The 10885-nt window shown below is 46.7% G+C and overlaps 1 protein-coding gene across 4 annotated transcripts in view; it reads left to right on the forward strand.

The window, feature by feature from the left end:
• Positions 1–10885, forward strand: part of TUB (tubby bipartite transcription factor) — a 307786-nt gene that overhangs the window by 193191 nt on the left and 103710 nt on the right. Inside the window, exon 1 of one of the 4 annotated variants that reach the window (XM_019552097.1) lies at positions 7–46. The exons of the other annotated variants lie outside the window; for them this stretch is intronic. Coding sequence (XP_019407642.1) covers positions 9–46 — 38 coding nt within the window. The 5' untranslated portion in view covers positions 7–8. Of the gene's footprint in view, positions 1–6; positions 47–10885 lie in introns of those variants that run through there. 4 annotated transcript variants of the gene reach the window in all.

Raw genomic sequence — 10885 nt, forward strand, 5'->3', positions numbered from 1 at the left:
GGGCAGCGATGACTTCCAAGCATCAGGCGGACTGGATCCCTTACAGGTAAGCACCCGGCCGCCCCTCTCGCCTGTGGGGCCTCGGGGGGGCGAGCACCCCCGGCCGGGCACCGGGAAAGTTTGCGAGGTGGTGCAGGGGGCAGGAGAAGCGGGAAGTTGCTCTGCGCGGAGCCGCCCCCCGGAGATGGCACCCCGGGGGGCACCTCGCTGCCCCCCTGCTGCCGCCGGGCAGCCGGCTCTGCGGCCCCTCAGGCCAGGGACATGGCCCCCCCCGCCCCGGCCTCCTCTGTCAGCGCCCGCCTGGTCCTCCTGGCTCCTCTTCTAGGCTTCAGCCCGGCTCATCGCAGCCTTTTTTGTACCAGGACCCATTTGGATGTCAATGGCCAGTCCTGACCCACTGCCTCCCAGTGTGCAGGGCATGGGGAGGCTCCAAGCAGCCCCCCGCAAGCTGGCCCTGCCTGCAAGGGACAAGCCACAGTTTCCCCCATTTTTCTCCTTGAAAGGAGAATCTGTTGGGGTTTTTTTTTTTTAAAGTTTGTTGCTCCCTTTTTAAAGTTTTCAACAACCCTTTCTTCTGTTCCCGCAGCCCGCTTTTGGGTCATGGGCCGCAGGGTGAGAAATGCTGCTGTAGGGCAGCGGTTCTCTGCCTGGCTGCCCTGGGGTGAGAGGCCTTCAGATCCTTCAGTAGGGTCAGCCCCGGGGCTAGTGGGCAAGCCGGGCTTGCAAGAGCAACCCGGTGACTTCCCCTCGGCATCCCAGGACATGGGAAGCCGCCTGCCTTGTTGCGGGCTCTCTTGAGTTCTCAGCCGAAGACGAACGGCCCCGTTGAATTTCCTGCGCTCCAGCCACGTGAGGAAAGGAAGAGCTGGTGTTTTCCCAGGGGTGCCTTGAGGCTAAACAAGCTTGAAGATTCAGGATAAGGATCGGACACGTCACAGAGGCAAGGGGCATCAGCAGCTGTTGAGCACAGGATTTGGGGGCACAGCCTCAGAAACAGAGCTTCCTAGAGTGCTGGAGGCTGCAAATGAGAGCGAAGCCATAGGGGGGAAATGCCCTGGTCAGACCCAGTTCACCCTCCCTCTCAGCACCCTCTCCCTGCCACTGTGGGACACAGGCCTATTTGTTACTTTCAGGGGATTGTGAGCCAAGAAGAATGATGCACCTTTCTTAGAGCGGCCTCTGAGAAAGTAACAGCTCCTTTTTTGGGACAAAAAAAAGGCAAAACAGGGATGGGAGTGAGGGCCAGAGGTTCAGAACAAGTGTACCAAGGGGAAACACTGAGCAGAGCACACCGGGCAGTGCCCCTGAATTGAGTCCAAGGAGCCAGTGGACACTGCCCAGTGAAACTCTGCCCGGAGATGTGACTGGACAAGGGGCAGGAAAACCACCTGACAGTCACCGGGGGTTCTCCACTGTGTGACACAGGCCTGTTTGACACCTGCTGGGAGCATGGGTCTTAGGCTCAGAGCAAGAGTTAGTTCCCCTGTTAATAGAGGGATGGATATATGTCACCTGATTACTTGGGGACAACAAAAGAACAAAGCGGGGGTGGGACTGAAGTTTAAAAGTGAGTTCACTGAGGGGATACGGAGTAGATCACATTGGACGGTGCCGACTGGCACCCTGAATGAGTCTAAAGAGCCGGTGGGCACTGCTTAGTGAATGGACACGGGGAAAGGAAAATGGCTCTGCAGTCCCTGGGGGTCCTGCCTGGTGGACACAGGCAACTGGGCAAGATGGACCTATAATCTGACCCAGTTAATGGCTATTTGTATGTTCTTATGGAGCCAGCATGGACTTGAGTGAGTTCACAAACTTTGGGCCGTGTCCCCTAAGTTGAGCATTGTGGCAGGTTTATTATCATTGACTTCTGTTGGTTCAGGCTCAGTGCCTGTGGTCCCTGAATATTTCTGGCTGCTAGCAGTACGTCCCTGACTGAAACCTGCTTTGCTCTGCAGCCGCTCAGCTTTGCAATTTTTATGCATGTGCATGTGCAGTGTTTTGCCTGCTGCTGTAACAGCTGTAGTCTTTAGGGTGTGTTGGTGTTTAGGCAAAGCCAGGTTCAGATATCATCCCTGAGGTGCTTTGCATTTTTAGAATGGTTTGCAACACGTGCTTCATGTTGCATTCAGGGCTCACATGTTTCCTTTCTAGAGGGGATGACGTCTAGATAAAAGGGACACTCTTTTGGGGAATAAAGGGAGTTTAGAAATACAGAGGGGCACCTGACAGAACGTCTTGATTTTGATTTTGTGTGTATGGGACATGGGGGCTGGTAAGCAAGTGCCTTTTAGGAAACCTTTTGTTAAGATGACTGAAAGGGAGGGTCCTTCACCTCTTGACTTATTCTCCTACCATCCTATACAACACGGACACATCATGGGCCATGCAGCAGCCTGGCAATCAGTATTAGCTGCACTCCCAAATCCTGCTGCTGCTGCTGCCATGGAGAAGAGCTGGGATCGCCATGGCAGCGTACACTACCACTCTCTGTCATTGGCTCTTTGGTTGCCATAAGCTACCGAAGTCTCTGTCTGCTGGTTCTCTTTCTGGAGAAGTGTGTGCGTCAAAAGTGCGGCGGGCAACGTCTGTCACTTTGAACAGGGTCCCCTCATCCCAGCCGGTCTGCTGAGGAGAGAGAACTGCAAAACTTGTGTGCAGATCAGTTCAGGGCTTGCAGCCCAGCTACACCTTAAGGGGAGTTTTCTGATTCTTGTTTATTGCTGTACTCGCACTGTGACTGAAGTCAGTAAGAGTTTAGGTGCTCGAGGAATGCAGGACCAAGATTTCAGGGCACGTTATTTGGCTTGAGAATATTTTACATTATGTATTTCACAAGGCTTTTAATTGTATCACCTTGGTGTTGAGTGGGAGCATTTATAGCTATGCTGTGACTAATGTTCTGTTTCAAACTTTTCAAGAAATATTAGCATGTGAGTTTTGAGGAGAAAACCATACTACAGTGCTGAAACATGATATTGCCAGAGGGGCACAAGTAAATATTTTAAAAGGCTGATATCAGGACTTATTTTTGATAGTTTGTTGAACGGATTTTTTTTCAATATATTTGTGTTGTGTTTAAATTAAGGTTGCAAAAGGGGGATGAGAGAGACTTATTTAACATTTGTTTCATTTTATTAAATCAGATCTTGTGTATAGTTAGCTGTACAGGAAGAGTTATTTGATTATAGAGGGAAACTTTATTTTTTTCAAAATCGTATCTTTTCACAACATCATATTGTTGCATTTCCAGACTTCCTTCTGTTCCATCAGATTCCATGTATATAAAACAGTGCAATATAGATAAAGTGCTAAACGTCCTTCTTTTTTTTTGTGGGAAAGCCTAATTTGTAAATAATTCCTTACAAAGCACATTTTTAAAATAAGCAGAGGTATTTAAAATGTCTGGTGGGAAAATTGTGCTTTGCCCCATTGTACATTATAGCCACCCACCAGATAGACATCACAGTAATGGGAACAATATAAATACAAAAAGTGCAGACACATGTTCCCAATGTAGAATAGAGTGGCGAATGATACCCATAAAAGTTGTAATGTGTTGTGGGGGGCGGGGATTTTGGGGAGAGGTTCCATGTGAATTATAGACCTAACCCACTGAAGTATTAAAAAAAATTAGAGTTTAAAATAGGTTACAGAGAATCTACAAATACTGTGATTGACTCCTGCACAAGGCTTTCTCAGCACATGTGCCAGTGAGCGAATACAAGACCAGGTGAAACACAGCCCCAAGATTCACTAGCTAAGTCTTTGAAGCCAAGTAATAAAGCATACCATGAGAACAGCTAATCTATGCCTAGGAACAGGCATTTCATTTGTCCCTGGATAAATTGTGCCCGTGTTTATCCTAGTACAAAAATATCTTGGACTTGGCATATACACACATCACTTTTCTAATCGGGCTTTAATGAACAGCTAAATACAGTGCTTTTTTTTTGCCATTGATTCAGTCCCAGGATAACTGTAGGGACATACTTTGCAGTATGCCAGGGTATCGATACTCCCTCTTATCTAGAAACGTGTTTTAGGATTTATACCAGGACAACAAAGGTAGATGTCTGTACCATTGCACTTTGTCAGAGGATAAAATGGTTTATCCTCAGATAAATGCAACATCTGTTTGCATCCTTTGATTCTCCTACAGCAGCCTGGCTGTGTCCATTTCCCTGTATTGTAGGCAGGCCAAGCTAAAACTTTGCAGAGGGGTTGGTGTTGGTCCCAGAGATGGCAATGCTATGTTCTTTGAAGCTGCAATCTCTTCTCCTGTGCTGTCTAGGTCATCTTTGTACTGTGTAATTCTGAGAAACATGGAACCTGAGCAATAGTTTTTCATATTTGCATCTCTTTGATACATCTCACAAAGTTTTTATCTTCATTTTTTTAATGCATGCTTGCTTTTCAATATGAACAAGAGCTGTTAAAAAATGAAGTAATTTAAATTCCTTTTGCTGAGAAGGATATGCTTTTATTTAGATTTATGGAATGATTTTAATACTCTCGTATGAAATTTGAGCTACTTTGAAAAAGAGCTGCTTTCTCAGTAGGTGCAAGCATCTGAGAATCCTATGAATACAGTAGTTTTCATCAGCATGGAGGATCCAGCTCAGAATGTACTTATCCAGAAACAGAAGTCTCTGAAGTGTAGGTTCTATTTCAGGGTCTGAGATTATGTATTAAAAGGGCTTAGAAAAGGAGGGCAAAAATTGATCTTTTCAGAGATCAATGCATACACAGTAAGAGAAAAGCCTACAGTCCATGTACATCTCAGACTACTTTCTCTTACATTAATGATCAAGACACAGAGTGGTTGATTTGCTCAGAGTTGTGGCCTCTTATGTGTTGTCCTGGTTTCAGTGGTTGCTAGCTGTTAAAGCTCAAAGGCTTGTTGCACACCTGCTGTTGGCTGTCACATGTAAGCCATGCCATACAATGTCACTGCTAGCCTGGGGATGGAGCACAGGACAGTTGGCATGCTGTACTCCGTAAAGAAGTGTCAACTTTACTGACATACATACAACATGCTGCAAATGCTGCAGCTTCACTTCAGAATTAGAAAAGCAGTTTTGACTTCGGGAAGGGGTCTAAAATGGTGTGACATGAATTTTAAACTTACATTGCTTATCCTAGCAATCTCATTATGCAAGTGGGCAGACGTATATCTGAATTTATCTGAGCTTAGAAGTACTACTTAATTTTATAAAATGTCAGATGGCTCATCTGAGAGTAATGGATATACTTTTCCTTTAAAGAAGAACGAGCCAGATGGCATCAGATTGGTGTGTATCTTACACTAATTAAACAATCTATAAGTGTGTCCAAAATTCACAGAATGGATTTTAGTTTAATTACTAGTAGCTAAAAATGTAAGACACGTCTTCCAGGGGTGGTGCTAGGTTTTATTTTCCCAAAGAGATGGAAATTCATATTATTTGCAGGGTAGAACTTGGAGTATTTTAGCATTTTGCCCCTAGCACCTTCTGTCTGTCTTTTTGGTTTCTTCTTTTTTTTGAGCCTTTACTTTGTTTGGTAGGCTTATTGAGCCACCGGCAGGTGGGGATCAGGGCTAATTGTTGAGTCAGATGACCCAGGGGGCTGGCAGGTGTGGCTAGGCATGATCAAAGGAGTCACCTGGGTGAAGGGAGTCTTCTGGCTGGAGGAGGGCTGGGTGTAGACTAGGTAAAAGTCCAGATCCTGAGAGCAGGGCTGAGAGTAACATCTTGCGAGCTGGTGTAGGAACATCACCTGGTAGGAAGGTTGCTACTTCTGAATGGAGGAGGTTCCTGGGGACCTGGTGTGGAGTCCAGAGGCCTGAGAAGGGAGCAAGAGTTTGTGGGCCTGTTGAGGGGCAAGGAGATCGCTGGGAGAAGAGCTAAGTGCCTTGGCCCAGTTGAAAGGCCAGACAAGCCCAGAGAGGGTCTGAGTGAGAGATCAGATGAGCCCTGGGAGAGGGGCTGAAAGTCTAGGGGCATATTGAGGAGCCAGGTGGGCCATGAGAGTGGGTCTTTGTGTCTGGGCCCTGCTGAGAGGCCAGACAATTGCAGAGAGAGAGAGAGGCCAAGTGCACAGGGGTCTGATGAGAAACCAGCAAGTCCTGGGAGATGGGCTGAGAGTTGGTGGGCCTATTGAGGGGCCAGGTTGTGTCCAGAGAGAGAAGGGGCTGTGTAGGAAGACCTGTGGAGGAGTCTGAGCCCACAGAGAGAGTGATCCATGGAGGGGCCCAAGAGGGCAGACTGATAGAGATGAGAGGGCTGACAGCTGGAGGACTGATCCTAGAAACCTTGACTGGCCTGTGTGGGGGCCCAAGGCCCAGAAGGGGCCAAAGAGTGAAACAGATCACAGTGGAGAGTGCCAGAACTGGGCAGGCCTGGAGTTCTCTACTGGCTTGAGGCAGGGACAGGGCCTGGGAGAGGCCAAAGTTCCCTGGGGGACCACAGCCACAAGTGGAATGGGTTAAGGGGCTTGCAGCCTGAGATGATGATGGCCAGTGGGTCTGAGTGTGAGCTGGGGCCGTTATGGAGGACTCAGAGTAGGAGATGGAGTCAGGACCAGGGGGCTGAGTGGTAGCAGCCCAGGCAGGGTGTAGGACATGTAAGATCAGGTAGGCCTGAAGACCAGTTCTGGGTAAGACCTAAAACTGCACCCTACTGCAATTGGTTGGTGTGGTAGGGTTTCCTGTGGCACAGCAGCCTCCATGAAATTCCACACCTGGGCCACTCCAGGGAAAGGAGATAATGGATCATTTGAAAGTGTCAGCTCCCACTGCTTTGTGGGTGACGCCATGGAGGGGGAAAGTTAGAGGAGCACACCCTAAGAAAAGCACTTGGTATGGGTCCAGAGGCCCAGTGAGGAATCGGGGAAGACCGGGATCATGTGGATCCAGTGGCCCAGCAAGGGGCCAGGATTAGAGCACAGGAGTGTGGTGGGGCCAGAAGGCTGCAGTGGCCCAGTGAGGGGCTGGGAATAGAACACAGGGTCAAATGGGGCCGAGGGCGTGAAGAGCAGCCAGGGAAGTACAGAAGAGCTGACACCCTGGAGAGGTGCTGGCAGAGAGTCTGAAGGGCCTGGTAGCCCAGAGAATGAGAGGTGTGAGACTCCAGAGAGGGGCTGGAGGAGAGACCGAGAGGTCTGAGGGCTGGACTGGGGTTGAGAGAGGTCAAGGGGTCAGAAGGCCTAGGTATGGAGAGGTAAGGAGCTATATAATTGGCCTACAAATCCATGACCGCAATCCAGGTGGTCATTATAGTAAGACTAGGACAGCCGCCTGCACTTGTATCATTTTATTTCCATCAAGGTATGGCAGGAGAGATAGGAACATGCCCTAGAAGTGAAGTGGGCATGGTTGTGGAGCCACCATGAGGTGTCACGGCCACCCTAGGACCCCCGACCTTGTAACAGTTTCAGATGGATAGTGGTAAAAGACAGGCAAAGGGGAAAAGAAGAAAAATAAAAAAAACTTTCAGTCCTTACAAAGAAGTAAACACAAGTCTAGAGTTCCTAGAGCCCATTTAAAAAAAAGGAATTTCGGATCACTTGCAAAAAAAACCTGTGGCTCATTCTAGATTGCAATAAGCTATGATGTGCTTTAGTTCATGCAGATATCTCATGTATGAGGTAAATATCTTTAAACAGTGTCCTTTGGCAGTCTTCACTTAGAATCAAGCACATGAGTAAAGTTGCATATGTAATGGTAACATCTAAATATCCGGATATCCATAGTGTCTATTGGACAACATTTATAAGCATGTAAGCAGGGATCTACCCAAGTTATGGCAAGCGAAAGGGATTTTCATGGTCTGCTCACAGCATGTGGAGCTGATTTCTCAGCCTTTTTGCAGTAAGCTCACCCCTTGCTGCTAATCAGCTGAGGGGCCCCAGTGTTCCTGCCCCTTGCTGCTAATAGGCCATCTTGGCTGTTCTCCTTCATGCCAGTGACTCCCTTCTCCCCTCCTGTGGTGGGATGCAAGGCCAGGCTGTAGCAGCTATGAGGACCACTAGCTCCCAGTGCAGAACCAGCATTTTATTTTCAGTAAGTATTTTTTTTTTCTGATTTCAAGGATTTCATAGACAATGTCCAATTACACGGTATCTGTGAAATAACGGAGTATGTCTGTACATATAAGATACTAAAGGTAGCAAATTCTGACCCCCCCCCCACTGTCCCAGCCTCTGCATTGCTGTCCTGCCCGCCCCAGCTCTGACCCTTTAAGAAAAAACAAAAAACTCTAGATTAACTGGTTCCTGCCCAGTGGGGGGTGATCCCCGCTGCTCCCCATGCCATGTGGGGGGCTCTTCCATGAGCCCCCCAAGGCTGCTGCGGGAGTTGGTGAGTACGGGGGTTTTTTTCGTTAAAGGGCCAGAGCTGGGGCAGGTGGGGGCGGGGGTTGTGGGGCTTGTGGCAGAGCTCTCCATGCAGCATGCGGCAGTGGGGGGCAGCAGGGATCGCTCCCCTGCCGGCCAGCACCTGGTGAGTAGGCGCTTTTTTTTTTTTTTTTTTTATTTAAAGCACAGGGAGATGGGGCCAGGCTGGGCAGCCATGGGGGTGCTGGGGGAGCAGGCAGGGGATGGGGCCTGGCGGGGCTCCCCTATGACCCCTTCCCTTTCTTTCAGCCCCTCCTTCCCCGCCCCTACTTACCAGCTCCAAGTCTGGCTCCAGCTCCCTGCTGCAGTGTGTGGTGACTACCCAAATCATCAAAGCTCTCTGAATCTTTTCTGAAGATTCAGAGAGCTTCAAATGGATTTGGACCTTTTTACTGGTCTCCTGATTCAATTCAGATTTGGAGATTCGGCCACCCGATCGGGCTGAATCTCCTCTGAATCAAATCAGCACCTGAAGCTTTGCACAACCCTAATATTTAGCACTGAGTCTATTGTTCATGCATAGGTTCTCTGAAATGCACATATTAGTGCTGTTTAATGCTATGCCAGTGAAGATGCTTTGGATGAAAACATGTATCTTGTACGTTGTGCCTGTGGAATTCTGTTATTGCTCAGGAAACAATAGGAAAGGATAACTTCCTCTATGGTGTTATAATGCTTCAATGGCACATAGCTCTTTCAGTTGACTGACTGTTCAGGGATTGAAATTCTTAGCTGACTTTTTAAATAAATATCATCAATGTACAACATTTAAAATAAAAGCATAAAAATATATTTTTTTATACCAGAAATAGATTGTACTGTCAGCTGAAAAGTATGGTGAATTTAGGAAAACTTGTGGCTCTAGTTTCCTTAGCTCTCCATAAAGCATCCATGAGCTTTGGGTAACTACTGAAACTCTACACAGGTGTGCAGATAATCCCACAAAGCTCAACAGTGTCTTGCAAATAGCATAGCAGGGAATTTAGCTGTTTTTGTGCAGAGTGCTATATAACATGAAAAAGATAAGAAATGTGTTGGCAATAAAAATATATATATTTATATCCCTGGGGAAAAAAATTTACATTTTTGAGTTTTATCTTGCTTTAGGTTGTCCTTAGAAATCATAACTTCAGACTTTAGTAACAGTATTACTTTTACTATGATTTCATGACAGTTGTGTTACAGAAGTGCTGCCTTGTGAATTTACAAATATTTGTCACGGGAGTGGTTAAGAAGGTTGTTAAAGTGGTACATAAGCAAGTTTTATAACAGAGGAGGTGTTGAAGACAAAACATTCCAAAAGCTATTTCTACTCAATTAAGATGGGGAAAGTCATTTATTTTAAGTGTATTTGCAGTCTGGTAGCCTCTACATTAAGGGTTGTAGATTCTCAGCTGGGCTGGTTTGTGGTTGTGAGTGTATGTCAAAATATATAGGTTGTTATTCAGCATGTCTGATATGAGTTAGGTTAGGTTATTGATGCTTTGGAAGAGGACTGTTGATGAAGTCAAAGGTGCAAAAACCACAAGTCTGTGGCACACAAAGTCAGACTGACAAGTCAAAGCTGAAGATTTTTAATGTATTAAAATTTAACATGGTCACATGCTGTTTAAACACTGCAGATACAAGTGTGCCTGAGGGGTAGACCTATCCTCCTTATACAGGATGGTAGTGTTGTAGCACACAGACTCCAACTGAGATCAAAGCCCCGTTGCCTAGGTATCAGCGACATTGAACTGTACAAACACACAACAGACAGTCCTCATCCTGGGGGTTCTTAACAATCTGAATCAGCAAGACAGACAAAAGGTAGAAGAAAGGGAGTATTAACCCAGTTTTATAGATGAACACAGGTGCAAAGGATCAGATCAATTGAAATTGATGGAAAACAAATTAAAAAAGAGTGAAAGAAGACTCAAGAAGAACTGTGAATGTGTCCAGGGAAAGAGGAGAAGGTAGTGGTAAAACTGAAATTCTGGATCCTTTGTGCCCTAGTTGAATACTGTAACCACAAGACCATCCTTACAATGTCAAGGTAGTGATTGAGACCAGGATCTAACTTGGCAGAAGGCCAAGTAGGTATCAGGCAGTGCCAGTTAGTCCCTACCAAGCAGTGCCTGCTTTGAACCAGAGATGGAAAGGCTGTGCTTCCTGCTGAAAATCCAAGTCAGCAACTTTCCCTCCTTTATACATGCAGATTTTCTCTCTCTGTGCTTCTTTTTCACTTGCCAATGCATAATCTGGCTTTTCTGGGAGGCAGTAGTTTCTTTCTGTGATTGAGTGAAAATTGCAGTTCTGGAGGGGATGGGTTTTTTTCCATTCTCCCCCCACCCCCATGGCCCTTATTTTCATTTAATTATGACTCCTGTTTTTATTGTTGTTTCAGTTCTTTTCTCTTGCCACATATACACTGTTTATTATTGCCACTTAGATTTCATAGATTTCATAGACATTAGGGCTGGAAGGGACCTCGGGAGATCATCGAGTCCAGCCCCCTGCCCAAAGGGCA

This window comes from Crocodylus porosus, unplaced genomic scaffold (assembly GCF_001723895.1).
Source record: "Crocodylus porosus isolate Cpor-Errol unplaced genomic scaffold, CroPor_comp1, whole genome shotgun sequence".
NCBI classification, from domain to species: domain Eukaryota; kingdom Metazoa; phylum Chordata; order Crocodylia; family Crocodylidae; genus Crocodylus; species Crocodylus porosus.